The sequence below is a fragment of the Choloepus didactylus genome, chromosome 8 (genome assembly GCF_015220235.1).
Source record: "Choloepus didactylus isolate mChoDid1 chromosome 8, mChoDid1.pri, whole genome shotgun sequence".
NCBI lineage: Eukaryota > Metazoa > Chordata > Mammalia > Pilosa > Megalonychidae > Choloepus > Choloepus didactylus.
This window is the reverse complement of record NC_051314.1, coordinates 126,584,816-126,605,818: the sequence shown is the minus strand read 5'-3', so window position 1 is coordinate 126,605,818 and position 21,003 is coordinate 126,584,816. Positions and strand designations below refer to the sequence as shown.

The 21,003-nt window shown below is 44.7% G+C and overlaps 1 protein-coding gene across 1 annotated transcript in view; it reads right to left on the bottom strand.

Moving 5' to 3' along the window:
* The window catches only part of ANO2 (anoctamin 2), a 295,498-nt gene that overhangs the window by 132,092 nt on the left and 142,403 nt on the right, over positions 1-21,003 (bottom strand). The window contains exons 10-14 of the mRNA XM_037846197.1: positions 20,199-20,333; positions 12,477-12,637; positions 7,777-7,859; positions 2,026-2,037; positions 1,690-1,800 (exon numbers count right to left, since the gene is read on the bottom strand). Coding sequence (XP_037702125.1) covers positions 1,690-1,800; positions 2,026-2,037; positions 7,777-7,859; positions 12,477-12,637; positions 20,199-20,333 — 502 coding nt within the window. The remainder of the gene's footprint in view (positions 1-1,689; positions 1,801-2,025; positions 2,038-7,776; positions 7,860-12,476; positions 12,638-20,198; positions 20,334-21,003) is intronic.

Sequence of the window (21,003 nt, the reverse complement as noted above, 5' to 3'; positions counted from 1 at the left end):
TCAGGCATTAGATGCTTTGAGTTTCGCATTCTCAATAGAGTAATGAAAATAGATGTTGAATGCTAAAACATAAACATATGTATCATTCATAATGCATTCAGATGTTTTTTAATTATTCATGGTTCCTGAAAGTTATCTGACCTCTCATGCACAGATAGCCAAGCAGTGTTTATATTAGAACCACAGCCTCAATGTACACAATTCCAGCTCCTTGGCATTCCCGTCTGCGGAATTAAAATTAAATGAGTCAGTGGTCGATAAAAGTTACATGTGATTTCCATAAAATTATCCATTGTACATTGCTCTAGGGCGGAGAAAGGCGGTTGCCCAGAGTTGCTGAAGCTGACAGCACGCAGCATGCTTGCTTTCTGATGGGGTGGTGGTGATGATTAGTCCTTCCTAAGAATGAATTCATTATTTCCCTGAGTAATTGATGGTCTTGGACTTGCTCTTCGCCTAGAAAAAAACTAACTCAAAGGGCCACCCTCTCTCTCTTCTAAGTCTTGTTTTCATATTTTTTTTTTTTAAAGCCAGTATTCTGAGCTCAAAAACACCACATTCTTCCGGTTTGGTGCTTGCAAAAATTTGCATGTTAACATGAATGGTCCCAACTTAAAGAACGTAAAATGAAATGAAATTGGAATTCAAATCCAAGATTGAAAAAAGACACATGTAAAAACAACAGATTTTCAGTCTTGTTGATTTTTTTCAGGTACCAGATTAGGAAAGATATAAACACACACACACACACACATACACATGTACACACATAATTTTTTGACTTTAAAAAAGGGTGATACTCAAAGACAGGCACTGATAGAGAGAAGCCCCCGACAACCACACACACTGTGAGTATTACAGATCACAGTGCAGGTCCTGAAGCTCAATTTCCACAACTGAATGGCAGGGTAAAACTCAGACATATGACTCAGAAGGCACGCTCACCATCACATTCCCATGTTTGGAGGCCCACCTAGATAAACTGAGGTGTACGGAACATGGCAGAAATAGCTCAAGCTAGGAGTTTGCCTCTTGCCAGCCTAGGAGCCATTACTTGCTTCATCCTTTGACTTCCTCACTGTACTTGTAGGCAATATCACACAGTGGTTCCAGGTGCTCAGACTGTGTAACAGACAGCCCTGGGTATGGATTCCCAAATCCATCTGCCATTTACTGGCTGAGTGACCTCTGGCAAATGACTTAATCTGCGGATATAACTTTTCTCATAATAACAATATAAATAACAATAGTAGTACCAGCCTCATTGATTAATTTTGAGATTAAATGAGATAATATAATACACACTTAGCATAGTGCCTAGCATAGAGCAAGCATTTAATGAGGGTTAATTGTTGTTGTGGTTCGTATGATGATGGTGGTTTTTATTACTAGAAATTTAAGTGATAGAGTCCAGAGGAACCACGCCTGCTCTGATTCTTTCTTCTCCAACCTGCTCTCCTATTTTGTTCACACCCAGGAAAGAGAACCTGGTCAAGTCATGGCTAAAGTCTGGGGCATATCAGCTCTGACCACAGGAAAATGAGCGGTGGCATGCTCTCTCCTTCCATCTGCCCCGCATCAACCCCTTCTCACAACAGAGTCTTCTATTCACTAAGGCGCTCCAAATCCAATGAGAACAAGATCTTAAGAAATAAAGAGGAAAAAGAACCACAAGCACAAGCATCATACCTCATCATCACCATCAGTCCCATCTGCTTCCAATTTCTGGACGACCGACTTGTCACTCTCCTTTAGCATCTTCTCTCGAACTTTGGTTTCATACTCAGGCCGAGAGTGTTCCTAAGCCCAAAGAGTCAAAGAGGGGTTAGTAAACAGGAGGAGGTGCAGCCGTGGCCTGCGGGTTTTAACCAGACACCACAGTACAGTGAAGTCAGGGTTTAGGATTGGACATGATCAGACATGAACTGCCACACCACACACAGGCACTAGGAGTCTAGACCAAGGACACAATGTGGGGGAGAGAGGGGGGACACACGACACTCGTCATCACACCGAAAACCAAACCTGGGCGTGCTCCTGAGGATGGCACCAGTGTTGAGAAAGGAGAGAGGAAGTGTTAACTGGGCAGCTGATACAAACAGAAGCCACATGCTTTCCATGGCAGTGTGGCCAAAGGCAGAGGGACACATGTGCCATCCCACCAAATAGCCTCAAGCCCCAAACTTTAAGTTTGAATGAGCCAAATCCCAGCTGGGCAAAGGAATGTGCCCTAGAGCCGGGAGGTGGGGCAAGGACAAAATTTACTCCTTGCTCCACCATCCTGCAAGCTACAATGGTCACCAATAAACATCAAAGTTAAAGGTGGCTAGAGGGGACCTTAAAACCCACTTGCCTGGGCCTGTTTGCTAGACAGCCTAGGTGAGTAACACACTGACAAGGACAGCAATGCTCAGGAGATACCGCTGGGCCATTCAGCAAGACAAACTGAACTGTGAGTCACCAGGCATGGGGAAGAGCACCTGAGCTTGTCAAGAACACCCCAGTCCAATCATCACGGATGCTGGTGCCAGGAGATGCGAGACTCACTTCAAAGTGCATGCATCCGTGTCCACCTGGCCTTGTGCACAGGCCTTCCCTGCAGCTTTCAGCTCAATGCCGAATATTTACATGTTCCTGCATCATTTACTGGTAACTCCCAGCAGGGGCTCAGATGCTGGTTCCCAGCGGACCCCACTGCTCAGAAAACACACATTTCTTTCCTACTGGCCATAGTTCAGAGCCTCCAAAGTCCTATAAGCCAGGCCAAAATAGTTGGAGGGGAAACCATGTAAGTGGCTAACAAGCATAACCAATGCAAAAAGAGGCAATGGCATTCAAGCGGTTTTTAAGGTGCTCTAGCATCACCCAAATCTCCCAGGGTGTGGCAGTCCCATCCCCTCCAGGGAGTCTTCCTGGATTGCTGCAGTGTAAGGGGTGGCGCCTCCCCTCTCCTGCAATTCCTCGAGTTCCTGTAGCTTATACCACACACTTCAGCTTTGATTATGCTTTTCTTTATTTCCTAGTCATACATGTGAGAGTCTTCATTTCCTCCCAGAAAGATTAGCTACCTGGTCTGCATTATTGAGTATTTCTCACAGCAATTAGCATCATGCGGAGCACAAGAGATCTCTAAATGCTCGCGAAGTTCACTTGATTTTGCCTTGCCCCTTCATCCCTTCTCAAACACTGCATTTCTCAAGGTGAGTGCCAAGAGATTTTAGCTAAGAATTCCAGAACCTAAAAGATGGGAAAATACCAAACCTTTCTGAGAGTAACAATGAGCACACTAAAAGCTCTGAAAAGTCTTATTGTAAAGACACATGTAATTTTCTTAAACCCACCATTGCTCACGAAACTCTTCCACAAAAAACCTCCCCAGCTTGTAATAATTAACATCCTGTGGGAACCCTTTGAGAAATGCGGTTAGAAATTTTTCTCCACGGCCCTTGTAATATGGTTGCTTTCCCTCTACATTATTCCAATAGACGATTTTCATTAAAAACTGTAACAGGTGGTGAGCCCCATGATATGGGTTCTAAATCACTTCAAGCTAGAGTAGTTTCTATTCTTCCTTAACCTGCAAAGGGGTTGCAGAAGAATTTCCTGACAGACTGGGAGGATGTTCCCGAACCATCTCTGACTTTGCAAAGACAAGCCACGAAGTCACCTGGAGGTATCTTCTCACTTACCTCTAGCTATGGCTTCGCTGCCTCCCTCTATGCTGGGCCCCAGTTTGGACCCCTCGTCTGTTTGGGACAAGCCCAGTGCTCTCGGCACCCAGACAGGAGGCTCAGCCTCTCAAATCAGAGTCAGGCTGCTCTGCACCCTGGTTGAAGCAGGGCAGGCCAGAATCTCCCCACTGCAGCCAAGCAGGTGGGATGAGGCGTCACCATTCCCGACAGGCAGAGAGCCGGGCTACCGAGATCCCAGCAAGGGCAGAATCCAGACCCTGTGAGAGCTGCCCCCACATACCCAGCCCAGGGCAGGTCAGTCTTATTCCTCGTCCACCACATACATGACATCCCTGAGAAGGTGGACTCATGCCTAAAGCGCCACAAATACATAACCCCTCCCACCAAAACTCGGGGAACCACTTCCCAAGCCACTTCTACCTGGTTGTCAACTCTTGAGGGATGGCAGAGAGAGGGAGGAGAGGACATCTGTGTTCAGACAAGGTCACACCTTTAAGAACTCCCAGGAGTGCCTGAGGCCTGAGGTGACAGAGCTAACTGGGCAAGGGAGGCCCACTGAGCTGAAGATGACCCCACTTCAGCGCAAAAGATTTCTGAGGTCTGGCAGGTCTTCCTGCAACCAGCACAAACAGCATCCAAAGGAGTCCCTGGATGAGCCCCTCAGAGGTGTCCCAGCTGGTTCCCGGGAGGCCCCCTGGGCAGAGGCTGCACTGACAAGTGGGGATGGCTCTTGGGTTTGTTCACTTCCTCCCCTGCCCTGGCAGGTCTCCAGCTTCTTCCAGCTTCTCCTTGGTGGACAAGTTTGATTTGATCCACCCCGCTTGTTCCACCCTGCCCGGGGCAGCCTGTGTGTTGGGGACGTCCCCAGGCAGGAGGGACAGAGGACAAGCGGGCTTTGGTCTGTGTGTGTGAAGCAGTACCCTCCCTCCCTCTGAGACACAGGGTTTTCTAGGGGTTACAGACAGCTGGACTTGGGAGTGTCCCAGGAGAAGACAGCTGGTTAAAAAAAAAAGTCTAATCATAGTCTTCAAAGACCCCTACCTCTCTCTTCTTGATACCCAAGTAATATCTGCCCTCAGCTCGCCCCTCACTTGACGGAGGTGATTCTAGGACTCTTGCACGAGCCGTGCGTACCACCTTGCCCATTCTGTCCTCCATTCCATCCCTTCAGGGGACACGGACCAGTGATCAGTACCCTCCCTAACCTGGTTGCTGGCTTATACTTGCTGCTTTGTCCCCATTGCATCCAACATCTGTCCCTTGCAGACAACTAGACTTTCTAGACATCTTGCTGTTTCTTATCTGCACCCCAAGCTTCCCCAGCCTGAGGTGGTTTCTCCTTGCTGTTTTCTCCCTATGGGTCCCCTTTCTTCTCATGGCTGCCCATTGATATTCAACCAGCCTTCATAACCCTCATTCTAAAAGGGAAGGAGAAAGGAGAGAGGGAGGGAGGGAGGAAAGAAAGAAAAGAAACAGAAAAAAAAAAAAAAAAAAAAAAGAGCATTTTTTCTTCCTATATTAGCCAGAAGGAATTTCTCTCACCCTTTTGCAGTTTCTACAATATTTTTTGAACACATCATACTGTTCTTATCACACTTACTCTTCACGGTATTCTAAACAGAGACCAGACAGCACCCTTGCTGAATTAACCCTTTGAAGGTCAGAGATTCCACCTGAGGCATTTCGCTATTCTATACCAAAACCTGTTCACAGTTGGTGCTTAATGAGTATGGTCAGAATTGAACTGAATTTCAAATGCGCTTGGCATCCGAATCTAGAATGTAAATCCACTGAAGGAACAAGTGTGGTGGGCATCCCTTCCCCTCAGCCAAGCCTGACCCATCCCCCCCCCCAACCCCCGTCCCAGTGGTGCACACAACCAACCATCAACCCTGGCCCAGCCCTGCAGGACCTCTCGCAGAGAGCCCATCGGAATCTCTTCTTGTGCCTCAGGTAATTCAACCTTGGCCAGACCACTCTGAGTCTGCACATGATTTCCTCATATCATGTACCTCCCAGGAAGTTACCATGGTTCATTGGGTTAAACAGAAAACAGGAAACCTGGCTAAAGAAAGAATGGATTATAATAACACTCCTGCCAGGGGCTTGTTCCTGAGATTTGGAGGGCATTGAGTCATAATTATTATCATTCTGTGCTTAAATGTGTTTACACTTCCTCTTTAAAAGAAAGACTTGTTGGCTTCCTCAACTCTCCTTAGCAGACACAGTTAGCTTATCTCTGGCCCCGTGCAGGCTTGGTTGATACCATGCTTCTTTTCTTTGGAAACATCCCAGACTCCTAAATTAGGAGAGTAGGAACTGCACTTCCACCTTGCCACACCCAACTACAACCAACTCACTCCTTTTCTCTCCCTCTCTCTTTCTCTGTCTCTCTCCCTCTCTCCCTTCGCCCCCCACTTCCTTTCCATCTCCCTCTCCCTGACATATTTCAGATGAATCAAATGGGACCAGTAGGACAAAGATGTCCTAACTAATCACCACACAGTCAAACTTCTACAGCTCTTTCTACTGGGAGCACTAATTTGGACTACCCACTCCCCCACCCCACCCCCGAAATCAAGTTGCTGTTAGTATTCTCTGTTGCTTTTCTTCCTAACTAACACTATCTAACTAACCACAGTCTGAAGGCAGAATCCATAGATACATTCTCATTTGCACAGAGTCAACGATGGTGACAGTCTCAGGGTCTGTGTTTAATGCTTACGAATGGACTAGGGTAGGGGCATGTTCCAACAAATGGGAACAAAATGGGGTGGGTGGGAGGGAATGAAGGAAAACCCAAGGTAGGTGGGGGAAAGCTACATCACTGCACCTCTGCTTCTAGCACTTTTAGGCAACACATCCTGGATTGGTAGATTCCATTCTTTGTGGCTGCCAGCAGCTACTGCCACATGTCAGCCTCTCTGGTCAATGGCAAACTGATTCATTAGAGAGCATCAGGGAGAAGAAATGATGTCAGAGCCCAGACGCAGGTGTGAGAACAAGACTAAATTAGGGATGGCACATGATCATAAAACATCAGGACCACAAAGTCAGGGGCCCTGGGTCCAAGCTAAGGCACCGCAACATCACAGCAGAACAGAGAAAAAGCCTGCCCTCATGAGCCCCCATATTGTTGGTGGATCAGCCTTTGCAAGTGGGTCCCCAGGCAAGTGAGGGTGCTTCCTGGACCTTGTAGACTCTGTCCTCAATCCCCACTCACAGAGGTTAGTTGGTGGGAGTTCTACCTGACATTCATATTTGCTGTTTAAGGATAGAATGTGGTACCAGTAGTCCTTGAAAGTTTGAATGGTGGAAACAGAGTGGAAGAAAAGAGGATGGAGGGCTGAGAGGGAATAGGGCTGCAGCCCAGGGAAGGAGGAGTTACAGTGGAAATAGATACCCATGAACAACCAGGCACACACTACTCATCGCCAAGTCACTGACATCAAGACTGAGGACTTACTTCTCAAAACAGCCCTGAGAGAAGCCTGATTTATTTTCACCCTTTAAACGTCATCTATCCAGAAAACTTGACTCTAGAAGAATTTCCCCTTTCCCCTCAGCTCACCCTCCAGCTTCATACACAGTGGACTGGCTCACACTGCAGTGGTTTCATGGTTCTTTCTCCTTCCATGGCATCACTCCTCTCCCCTGACCCTTGGAAGGCTCGCAGAAGCATTTTGACATCTGTATGCTCCAGGTCACATGAGAGTGAGTCTTATTCTCTGGCTTCATGCTTATTAGTACCAATAGATGGCAGGTAGAAGCATATTGAGTTAAACCTCAAGGCTACCACAAGGCTTGCCTCGTACCATCTCTTTTCCTCAACCAGGGCACTGGCTACCTATCAGGCCCAATGTCCTACAGCCCAAGGGATTAGGAGAGACTTGAATTCTTGGCCTTTGTGCTTATCAACTATGACCTAGCCTGTGGAGTCAAGCTAAAAAAAACAGCCACTGTGAGACTCAGCCCAGTGTCTGGCTGATGTGACAGCAAACATATGTGGCCATCTCACCCAAGACAAAGTCAAGACAAAATCAAAGAAAAGCAAGGGCACAGAGAAGTATGCAAGAGGACTCACTTCTTCCTCTTCTATACCAGTCAGGTCCCAAAAGTAGCCCAGTCGCATCTGTAGTCTCTTCCAGTTTTCGAGAAACATGGTAGCTTAAAAAGAAAGAAAACAATTCTATTATTTTTGAAGAGCGGATTATGAGTTCCATTTGGATTTACCAATAGTGGGGTGATATATTCATAGTTTTCAAATTTCGGGGTACTCTTCCTGCTGCTTCTAGCTGGAACAGCTCAAAATAGTCCACATTGCTGAGAGCCAACAGATATGTCAAAGGGACACACATACACACACAGACACACACGGGCACACACAAACTCACACATTTCTCCACTTCTAGTGTATAAAAGGGTAAGTACTAAGTCCAGGAAATAAAGGAGAGATGGAAGGATGAAGACATAAGAATGGAAAAGTTTTTAGTTCTTTTAGACAAATCTCCTCTTGCCTGTGCAAGCATTCTTTCTTCCTGCGCCTTCCTTAGCACTTTCACTTTTCTTCCCATCTCTTTCTTCCCCCAGCACCACTTTCCTTTTTGGGCCCTGATCATCTCAATATGAGGTTACATAATAGTCTCCTAACAATTCTACCCGACTCAAGAGTCTCAGCCTTTTAACCCAATCCACCTGCTGCTGAGAGAACAATCTCCCGTCAGTAGCATCTGCTCATTTTTCCATTTGTTTAGCAAATATCTGTTGAATGCCTACCATAAATCCATGTCAGTCAATTTGCCTGCCCCACCAAAATGTCCCAGAAAGAACCTGACACCGCCCCCTACACCCACCCAGGGTTGGACACCTGATCCAGAGCCTGCTACGGAACAGTCAGAGTCTCTATTTTGCAAACTGAAACCAAGCAATGCAAAGAGAAGCAGGGGTGAGAGGACCCATGCAGCACCTGAAAGAAGGAGGCAGGGCTGTGGTTTCTGATAGATCCTCCAGCACCAGTTCCCAAGAGGCCCGGCTTGATTTCATTTCCTACATCCTCGAGCGTGCCTCTTGCTTTCTTTTAATAAAGCCCTTGCTATTTGAGCAAGCTGGAGTGAATTTCTAATCTTGCAAAAAATTAACCCCAACTAAGGTATGGGCAATGTACAAACTAGACATTGTGGGAGAGATGTGGATTTTGCTTTCAAGTTGTTTACAGACTATGAGGAAAGAGTGAGTGTACATAACCACGATGCAAGGCATAAAGTAATCAGAGCCGTCAGAATGACACAGATAAAAAGCTGTGGGCATGCAGAAGGAGTGATAGCTGCCAGGCAAGGCATCTGAGCTGAGTTTTGAAGAACAGTGAAGAAGGGGTAGGAAAGGGAGGATGCCAGCACTCACCTGCCTAAACTTCCAATGGCTCCTTTTCATCTAAGTTTCTCTCTCAGGATATTGGGCACTTGTCTATCTGGCCAGGCTCATCTGTCTAAATCTACTCCCATTTGTCAATACACACCTCACACCTGCTTTGCTGCTGAGATCATCTGCTCACTGTCCTTCCATCCCCAACTTGTGCAAATTGTCCTCCTCTCCTATTCCATCCACACATTTCTACCCTCAGCCTTTGCTGCCCTAGTTCAAGTCCCACCTCTTCCATAAAATCAGGAAGTTCCCCACAGGTGCCCACTACAATCCTACTAGCCTTATGATCCTGGTACTCTGGGAAGAGACAGGACCCGACAGCCCGAGGCCACCTACACATCTACATCACTCTGATGAGAGCTGGGACAGCCCCAGAGCACTTCACTGTTGCATAATGTGCTGGACTGTTGGCTGCCATGTCAGCTCTGCCCTGTAGAACAGGACTGCAAAGGCTTCCTGGGCCTAGCCTGGCTGCTGGCTGCCGATGTTTGCCTCAGACACAGCTCAGAACTGAGCATAAACAGTCCCCACAGACTCATTGAGCATGCAGTCACTTCAAGCGGCATTTGCTTTCCTTGAGCCAAAATGAGGCACACTGTTTTGTATGTGTTTCTCCCTTGGCTTCTGAGGCTTTTTCCTGCACATGCATCTGACCCCCCAACCTCCCAGCCCCCCAGCACTGGCGCTGGGCTTGGGATGCTCTGAGAACAGGGGGAAAGGCCCCTCTTCTCCTACTGCTCTTTACGGTGCCTGAGGAGGCTCCTTCTACAGCAGGGCTCAGAGAATAGTTTCCAGCTAGGGTCTTCATGAAGGAAAGAAGATAGACCATGGGAATAGATAAGAGGAGCAAGAATGTCATGGAAAAAAAGTCACGAGGGCTGGGGGGAGTAGTTATAATGACAAAGAGCAGCTCCCAGTTCCTGGGAGCTCTCCGCGTACCAGGCACAATGCTACATGTTTTGCACGTATATCTCATTTACACGTCACAAGAACACCACGGGGTAGGTTATTTCACCCGTTTTACAGATTCAGTGAGGTCCCCAAGGTAACATGGCACCTTGATTAAGAGCCCTGACTTGAGGAAGGCAGAGCTGGGTTCACAATGACTTGCCATGGGCGCCACAGCTGGTAAGGGGCAGAACCATGCTGCACATTTAGGACCGCCTGACCCTGAAGCCATTATCCTTAACTACTAATCAGAGGAGTCCAAAAACCCTGCCTCTTCATCTCCCTTTTCAAAGGGATATCACTGGCTTTCTTGACCCCAAAGTTCCCTGGAAATTGAAACCAGAACCACAGGGCAGCTGGCCCAGAGGATTCTGATGGACTCAGGTCCTGCTGGTTGGTGTCTTCCATGCACACACACCCCCACACACCCCCAGCCCATCTCCACAATGCCCACTCCCACTGCCACCAGCAGCCCAAGTCTGTCTCTCCCAACAATGTGCTTCTTCCCAGCCTTATCTCAGGTAGGCCCCGGCCCTGGCCCACCTGGCACAGCAGTGCTAATCATAATAATCATGATAATGAGAGGCATTACTATTATTTTTCACTGTAATTTGTAGGCAATCACGCCTTGGGGCTCTTGGCTGCCATAACCAAATACACAATCACATAAAACACAGCAAGGCTGTTAAAAGAACAAAACCAAACCCTACCCTATGCAAGCTCTGACACTGCCCCACCCCTTCACACTTTCCCTGCACTGCTCTATGAAAGGAACAGAGATGCGGTAATAAATTATGGAGGCTCTTAGAAGGGGTGGGAGGTATCTGTTCACTGGAGCTATTGAGGAAAGAGAAGAGGCAGTTGTTGGGACCTGAAACTGGGAAAATACAATTAGAAAACCAAGTCTGTACAACAAGAGATTATGCGTCCCAGAGAAGTTCATAAGGGATCATGGCCCCAGAGCTATTAAGCTTCAGCTACTCAATGATGGTGAAACCTGCAAGACAAGTTAATGGGAATTAGGATTGTAATATATTTTTTTAAAAATAATGTGTATTCTGGGTTCCAAATCAGTTCAAGTGGACTTTGGAGTAATCGCAAGTTGCCCCAGCTTGGCAAGGGGACACAGAGCTGCTTCTGGCTTCCCAGGCAACAAGCCCCAACTTCAGTTTGTTCCACTGACCCCTCCTGTGAACAACTGCAGAGCTATATGGCCACAAGCTCCACTTCCCCTGATTCCCTGCTCCAACTCTGGATGGGCTGACTGCTGCCCATGGATCCCAGGGAGTGGCTGCTCTCCCTGAGACTAGTGTCCTCCGGAGAGTCTCCTTGATGGCCTAGCAATATGGGAATTTCTCCAGTCGCGTTCTTTCTCCACCCAAGCAGAGGTCCCTACAGGGAATGGAGGAAGGTTGTGTTCCAGTCCTCCCAGCACTTGCAGAGACGTGTGACTCATGGCCCCATCCTGGCATGTCCTCCAGGCCCCATGGAGCCAGCGATAAATCAAGCAGCCTCTGCAGCAGCATGGTGGTCCTGCCGGTCTGTGGTGCAATGAGAGCTGAGGGTCAGCACATCGAGTGATGAGGAAAAGGGGAGAGGAAAAAGCAGGTGGCTACTCAAGGTGGGCTGAAACATGGTGACCTGGTCCCTTTCTTAGCACAGGTGGGTGTGTCTTCTTAGAAATGCTCAGTTATCTCAGAGTTGTTATTCCAGTTTGTGAGAATAGGAATGAGTGTGTGTGTGTGTGTGTGTGTGTGTGTGTGTGTGTGTGTGCGTGTGCATGTTTATGGTCGGATAGCCATGGCTCAGAGAAAGTTTTACTACCCTAATCTCTGGGGGGAAGGGAGGAAGAAGAAAATGAACGGAACTATTTGTTCTTTCCTTCACAAATGCCTTTGGTAGGAATATTGAAACACTACTCCGGCATTAAATAAAACCACTCCAGTCTACACTTATGGTGTTCTGCAAACAGCCTTGAGCTGGATTGAGGAGACCAGGAGCCAGCTCACCTTTATGTCTGGCTAACTCTGTGACTATGGTGCTCCCTCCACCTCTCTGAGTGTCAGGCCAGGTGATATCTATGACTTCACATGATTAAATAAACATACTTGGAGGTGCTTGATGAGAATACTAGGGACTTTCAAAACATGCATTGGCTCAAATTCTGAATAAATCATGCATGAGGCTAGTCCAAGTTCAACATTACCATTACCAGAGAAAACTGATAAAGCCATGGAGGATGTTTCTATTTCTGTTCACATTTATGAGTAAAGAGAAGTCAGTTGTCCCCCAAATACTTCTTGGGATAGAAGGACAAAACAGGATTATAACTAAATAGAAGGATAGGACCCTTAGAGGTTGGTTCTTGGACCCATTTAAAAGTACCACCCATAAAAACCTCAGGATGACACTTACCCCACACAGCCATGAAGACAGAAAAGAAGACCGTAGCAGGATTGTCAAACAGATGGCTGGCCCGCGCCGTCCCACAGGCCGAGCTGAGGTTCCAGTAATCACAAGACTTGTCACACAGGGGACACATGGTGAAGACATTCTGCTGGTCACACATCTCTTTGCTGCAGTAGACAGAGGCTGCTGGGTCAGGCGGAGCTCAAGTGGGACCCATTCCAAGCACATCACCCCCAAAACATCTCCCATCTCCAAATTCCATGGCTGAACTTATCAACTTCTTAAGTGAGGAGTGGTAAAGAGGTTGGAATTGGACTCTTCACCTTGAAAATATGACTTTATTTTGTTCAAAAATAGATGGGCTGCCCTTACTAGTATATTGTATTGTATGACATGTTATTTTTCTTTTTATCATTCTTTTCTTATTGCTAAAAAAAAAAAAACAAAAACAACTTTTCTTGTAGTAATCAATATGTTCAAGTGCTGATTGTGGTGATAAATGTACAACTTTATGATGATACCAAGAAAAACTGATTGTACACTGTGGATAAATGTATGGTATGTGAATATAACTCTATAAAATTGTAGGAAAAAATATATATAGGAGTAAAAGTGTTGGAGAAAACATGGTGAGAGGGATGATGCCTCACCAATATGGACTAACTATAATGTGTAAACTCAGAATTGAATCTTAGAACATAGCCTAACATGGACATAATAATTGTAATAGTCCCTAGATTGTAAGCTCTTACAGCAGTTAACTCTATCCCTGAATTGTAAGGCCTATCTCTAAACTTTGAGATGCTGATCCCCTAGCGTATAACCTGATTGGTCTCTGGAACAATGCATATCTCTGAGACACCTGAAACTCAGAGCTAGAGCTCGGCAGATATGAATGTCAGTATTAGTGCATACAGCCACTGTCAAAAAAAAAAAAAAAAGGCTGAAAAAGAGCCCAGACTTCAATTAGTGATATGAATGAAGCAGGTCTGGTTAAGACCAGGGCAAGCCAAGCCAAAGGGTAAAGGTTGAAACTGATTGTGTTTTAAAACTTCAACTTCTGTGTGTGACCAAGGGAAGAGATATCTACTTGGTACAGGATCTAAATTTTCTAAACGGTACAACTCTACAGTCAATTTGTTCAAACACCACAATTGCATGGAACTTTGAATAGGAAGTGAGATACGGTAGGTTAGTATAGGCTGGAGGAAATAGTGACACATCCCAGAGTAATTTGGGCAGATAATAAAAAATATATTTACAGCCTCCCCCTCCCCAGCCCTGAGGATCTTGGGGAAGGTGTGGATGTGTTGGACATCCTCACCTGGACTGGTGTTGATGTTGTCACAAACATTGGGACTGGCGGTTTGATGTGCTGAGCCCTCGATCATGGGACTTGCCCTTATGAAGCTCGTTACCGCAAAGGAGAGTCTAAACTTGCATGTAGTTGTGCCTAAGAGTCTCCCCCTGAGTACCTCTTTGTTGCTCAGATGTGGCCCTCTCTCTCTCTAACTGAGCCATCTTGACAGGTAAACTCGCTGCCCTCCCCACTACGTGGGACCCGACTCCCAGGGTTGTAAATCTCCCTGGCAATGCAGAATATGACTCCCGGGGATGAATGTGGACCCGGCATCGTGGGACTGAGAGTATCTTCTTGACCAAAAGGGGGATGCAAAATGAGACGAAATAGTTTCAGTGGCTGAGAGATTTCAAATGGAGTCGAGAGGTCACTCTGGTGGACATTCTTATGCACTATATAGATAACACCTCTTAGGTTTTAATGTATTGGAATAGCTAGAAGTAAATACCTGAAACTACCAAACTCCAACCCAGCAGTCTGGACTCCTAAAGACAATTATATAATAATGTAGATTACAAGGGGTGACAGTGTGATTGTGAAGACCTTGTGGATCACACCCCCTTTATCTAGTGTATGGATGAGTAGAAAAATGGGGATAAAAACTAAAGGACAAATGGGGTGGGATGGGGGGATGATTTGGGTGTTCTTTTTTCACTTTTATTTTTTATTCTTGTTCTGGTTCTTTCTGATGTAAGGAAAATGTTCAGAGATAGATTGTGGTGATGAACGCATAACTATGTTATCGTACTGTGGACAGTGGATTGTATACCATGGATGATTGCATGGTGTGTGAATGTATTTCAATAAAACTGAATTTAATAAAAAAAAATAATAAAGAACATTTGAAACTTGCAAAAAAAAAAAAAAAAAAACAAAAACAGATGGGCCACCTTCTGAGTTATGGAACTCCCTGCCCCTAGAGATTCCCCAAAAGAAGGTTAGTGACCGTCTGTAGGAGACGTTGTGCACTGAATGATGCCTTATGGAGTTCCTTCTAAATGTCTTGAGTCTATGAGATTGGTGGAACATCGATGATTGTTAATAAATCACCAGTCCATTTTTCAAGCACAAGCTGTCTTCTTGTGTCTTCTCACAGTCCCTGTGAGACTGGCCACAATGAAATGTGTGATACCAGGCACAAGGTGAAGCAAGTGTGAGCGTATAGCTGCGGCACCTCTAGAAGAAGCCATGGGAAGAAGAAGGGAATCCAGCCTGGGCTGGAATGCCTTTTCTGTATGCATTAGCTGCATGACTACTTATAGAATGGAGATTCATAACCCCAGGCTAATCAGAATTATCAAAACCATGAAATGGAATTAGGGATTATGAAAGAGTAGGGTAAAGTCTTCCAAGGAGAGAGAAGCATGTAACCTGTTCTTAGTATATTCTATTTTAATAGACTGATGTGTATATTTGGAATTCCATTCATTCATTAGGGGCTATGTGGATTTGATAAATTTAGGCCCACGTGAATGCTTGCAATTAAGAACCAAAAATCTGCCAGCCTGAAATGGTTTTCCCAAGATCCCTCCACACCATATACTGGTAGGAAAATGAATGAAATCATCAATCTGGTGTGTAATATTCCCCAGGGTGAATGTTTAAGCTAGTGGTTCTGGGGGAAAGGGTGGAGAACTCAAGATTTCATGAAAATGAAATATTGGCTGTTCTCACAGAGCAGCTGGAGACACAGTGATGGGGAGGCAGGGGATCCTGGGCTGAGAGCCACAGCAGTGTTTTCTACTGAGAGGCAGCAGAGGGCGCTACAGAGCACGGCTGACAAGTGGCTGTCCGCTGCCCAGGGTTGCTAAGCAACCTGTGTCCTCCATCAAATGCTTAGATATTCAGAGGGATGCCTGGGTCTATTCCTCCTTCATTAAGAAGTCAAAGATTGGGAGGTTTACTGCATACCAGCTTTCAGGCTTCTGTTTTTAATGAACTGTTGCATCCACAGCAGAGAAAGGTCTTCTGCATGAGAGAATGGAAACTCTGGTCTCTAAGGATAAATGCTGATTCCTCCACTGACTCGCTGCTGAGCTCTCCATTGGCAAGTGTCAATAAAAATGACTCAGTCCCATCGAAAATACTAAATAGTCATATCTTAATAAGTTCAGCTGTGCTATTTCCACCTGGGTATGTACTAATTAGTAACTGGAGAACAAGATTTACTTTGAGTCTTCGGGGTCAGACACGTGTTCGCCGTGTAGTTGAGAGGGAGCTGCTACTTTCAGAGAGGAGAATACTTTCTTAGAAAACAGATTCACATCCAAAAACGACCTGTCTGCATAAATTCTAGTAAAAAGCTCTTGCTTTTAAGCCGTGCTTAACTACATATTAGCTCCTCAGTGCTGTCCTTCAAGTATGTGTGCTAGGGTCTGCATTTTGTCATTCAGGTTGTTTTCTTTATACTCAGAGACTGGGAGAGGGATAATCCTAGTCAAACGTAGTCAATGCTAAAGATCAGGAATGAAGAAACTATTAGCAATCTACTTGGTATAAAGCACTTTGAGACACCAGTGCTGTGTAAATTCTGGTTTTTAAATTAGAGTACACTCAACCATCAACCATTTAAAAAATGGCAGCCACTGTAGCATAGGAACTCCCCAAATCATTTTAATTCGAAGTCAGAATCTTCATACATATTGGAGAGTGTGGGTTTTTGTTGTTGCACTTGCTGCAAGACGTTAAATTTCTGGAGACATCCTGCTTCAGGATGACTTTAAAATGACTTTGTATTTCCCGGGAATGGCAGCCACTAAACAAGTTGATAGATGAGGGAAGCCCATGTAGAACTGAAATGTATTTAACAATTCTACAAATTTCTACTTAGAAGTAACTATGGTTATAAATATAATGGTATCTTTCTTCAAGCAATCATTTTCTCTACAAAGCCTAAGAGGCTTGATAAACAGCCTGATAAATCAGTTGAATCATGACAGAGGTTGGCAGAAACAATGGGAGAAGGTGCCATGAACTGATTATTCCAGAAATTCCAACAGAACATTTGCTGTAAGTGCCTCCAAATATTTTTGAGCAATATGGTCTAGATTCATCAGCTTTTTTAAAAAAAATTCCTCCAGTCTTCATTACCCATGTAAGCAGGTGCCTAACAAACAAAACCCATCCTTTGGTAAGTAAAGTTCTATAGATATATGGTGCACACATGAATTATTACTTACAAGCCTTGCTTCAGTCTCACATATTAAAGCTATTAGCAAAAAAGGTGCCATTTAAAGTTCCATACAACCAATGTCAATTTCCCAGTTTTGGTACTGTACTAGTTATGTAAGATTTAGCCACTGGAGGATCTGGATGGAAGGTACACTGGGCCTCTCTGTACTATCTTTACAACTTCCTGTGAATCTATAATTTTTCCAAAATAAAATGTTTTATAAAGTGATGCATAAATAGTAAGTTCCAGGCTTGATGCCAAAATTAGCAATGTCTAAGACAACCCCAGGAATAGTGCAAGTTTTTAATCATGCTTAGGAGTGGGTGATACACTTAAACTCTTATGGAGTATGAATTTGTTTAGATTCAATATTGGGATTTAGAGAATATTTCTTTGTTGATGAGGAGTGATACTTTGCATGCTTCGCATCAGGCCCATAGGAGTTGGTCTTTTGATGGAAGTGATTAAAGAGCAGTTCTTTAAAAAAATACACATAAAACATCTATTTTTTGAGTGTTATTTATATCTTCCTGATTAGCCAACCCTCTCCTGAGGGTTGAAAAACTGACAATAAAAATTTCCATTTTATAACAATTTCAAATTTTTAAGTGTGACCCAAGGTAAAAAAATAACACATTTTACATCATATTCCAGTATGCAAATAGTACATGCCTTCCTCCCACAAACACACCTGTATAACTGAAGTAAAGTTTCATGAAACAGTACTAATCCTTCCTACCTGTGGTGGATACTAATATTTAATTCATTCTCTCCTATCCTATCTTATTCTGGTTCATTTTTAAAATTAAAGTGATTCCATCAGCTGCCATTGGGTCACTCTCCATAGTTCGCAAAACAACACACACCCTCACACATGACAAGCTGCATCTACAATGGTAACTGCCACATTTCATGTGTATGTAGACCTGCACATATGTGAATGTGTGTGACTGTGTGGTGTGCATGCCTGTGTAGACACTGATCTTTGCAACACATGTAGACCATGGTAATTTCCCGCTGCAGTGGTCACCCTCCCATGCACTCCCACGTGGGGAACCAGGGCACGTCTTGTAAGCCCTGATGGAAACCAGCACACTGGCACCCTTCCCATTCCACCAGCAGTGGTTTTCTATGCACAGTTTGGGGTTTTCCACTGTGTTGATCAATCTGAGGCCCAGCTCTTAAGGGATCACACTGGGCAAGGAAAACAGCAGAGGCACGTTTCATGAGAAAGTGCCCAGGCAATCCCAGGTGAAGCTACTGGGTTGGGGAGGCTATGAGCCCCTGGGAAGACTTCATAGCTTACTGGAAAAAGGCAAAGACTTTGGAGCAGGAGGCAACAGGGCTCAAATCCCAACCCTGATAATAATTATATAAACTTGGGCAAGCTATGTGACCCCACTTAGCCTCAGTTTCCCCATTAATAGGAATAACAATACCTATTTACAGAACCTGCAGCTTTGATTTCTTATAGGATCAAGGAAAGTAATATATAAAAACCACTTAGGACCATGCCTGGCCCAAGGTAGGTACTTGATAAGTGTTAGTTCCTCCCTCATGCTAGATGGCTTGGGGAAGGCAGAACCTCACACAATCTATCTCTTGTGATAAAGGCCCCAGAACTCCCAGTCCATAACACTTGACAAATGATACTGGAGTTTTGCACACAAAAATATCCAAACCCTTGTGTCTTGCATGAAGACATTTAGCATTATTCTAAAGATTGGCAGGAGACAATGCCATCTCCAGTTTATCTGATTTGCAAGAACATTTCTATAGATTGACACAGTGACAGGATGAGCCACCTGGTCTCTGGAGAACATCTTTTCCTGAGAAAATCACAGCCGTTGGCCCTTCTTCAGGAGGGCCATCATTTTTCCCACTACTAGCCCAAATGCTAATACGGGCACCCATAATCTGTCCAGTATCCTCAGCCACCTGGCTAGTGAGAGAACACCATGTTGGCACAGCGTGGCCCTGCCCCATGGGCTTGACTGAGTGGTCCAGGGTGCCCACCAAAGCTGAGTTGAGCCAATAGGACTTTCTCATTTGGTACCAATTGTGTATAAAGCCCGAAGATAGAGCACCCATGAGCTACCAGAAACAGTGTTTATATCCAGTCGAAGAAAATCTGCAGTGAAGTCAATAAATATTAGAAAGAATCACAGATAGGAAATAAATGGAGTCTCTAGTTACAGTGTTCCTTAGGCCAGCCACATGCTTACCATTTGGGTTCCCTGGGATACCCCAGAACCCTTATAATAAATTCCCTTTTTTGCTTAAGCTAGTTCAAGTTGCAGTTCTGTCACTTGCAAACAGAAGAGTATGAAAATATGCTAACCACACTTACATCTGCCAGGACAATTCTGAAGATGGCAAGAGATCTGCGTATTAGTTAAGTGTCTCTTTGTCCCTTGCACTCTATTTCCACATGTTGATTCATTCAGCAATCAGTTATGTGTCAGACAACATGTCCTTTAATCCTCACAACAACCCGTGAGGTAGGTGTTGTTATTACCATTTTATAGCAGAGGAACTAAGACTCAAAGAGTGAAGCATCCAATCACACAGCTAACATGAAGCACTGTCAGTCTGAAAAGAAGCTATTATTAAGTGCTTGTTTGCTTCTTAGGTTCTCTCCTTCCCATTCTGGCCATCCCTGTTCCCTCTCTTGCTTCTCCAAGAGCTCCACGATGGGGCCTGCCATTCCCTGCAGCTTCTGACTTCCTGAACCTCAGGCTGAGCCATCCTCAGTTCCAGAGCTGCCTGCATCTATGGACAGCCTCACAGCATCTTACCCCAACAGTGTTTGGGCCCTGCAGACATGTGATATCTACCCGCTCTCACTCTCCCCTCCCTTGAGTCTTATGGGAAACCAGAGAAAAAAGTCATGAAGTTGAGGGAAAAATCATTTCTCAGACATGATTTTTTACAACAGGTGTTATTCACCTGCCCACATCAGACCCAGCCCTGGAGAAGAACTTGACTAGAAAAGGAAGTTGCCCACATCCAGCAAGGCTCTGAAGCCATTCCCAGAAGCTGGAGCTCCCACACCTGCCTCTGGAGGGAAGATATGTGTGGTAAGGGAAGGGAAAGAATAGGGGGTAAGGGCTTTGGAAAGAGGCGTGTGAAATGTACTTAAAACTGGGGGCAAACTCCAAACAACTAATATATAGTAACTGAGCCCTTTTCTTACCTGGGAATATCTTCTTCAATTGTTGCACATCCATAAAGAAACACGATCACCCCGATTACAGAAGACGGGATGAGAAATGATGTATATAATCCTAGCCAGGCAAAATACAGTCCAATTTTTTCTCCAAAATACTTTCTGGGAAAAAAATGAACAAAATAAAATAAAACACATATTAAGAACATCATATGCTTTCCTTATTTGTTCTAAACCTAACAACGAATCAGCATAAATGAATGTGGGGTGGGTGGGGCTCAGCACGAGGAATCAACAAGTGGTCTTTTCTGAAATGAAGTGAATTTCACTGGAATAATATATACATGCCCATCTTGGACATTCGTGTGGAATAGAATAAATAACTGTAAGGAGGAATCCAGCTCTAACAGCAAGCTACAAAAATAATGCCATAAATTCTGGCATCTTTACCAGGCAAACACAAATAGCACCTCATCATTTTATGAGTGCCACTGTTTTCAACCCACAGGAAAACACACCTCTTTTGAACTACCTTATTTAAACAAAATACACAGAACATATATTGGGACATGTACACTTGTGTACACAAGCAAACATACATACAGTCATAGAAAAAAAGACTAGAAGAAATGCAATAAAACATTTAATGGTTTCTTTAGATGATGGGACTAGAGCAGTTTTATTTGTTTATTTTTATCTTCTGTGCTTTTCAAATTATCTATTTTGGCAATGAATTACTTTTATAATAAAAAGTGATTTCTTTTTTAAAAACTTTAATAACCCATATCTTCTTGATCTCAAGTTCATAAACTTGGTAAGCTATCACACCAAA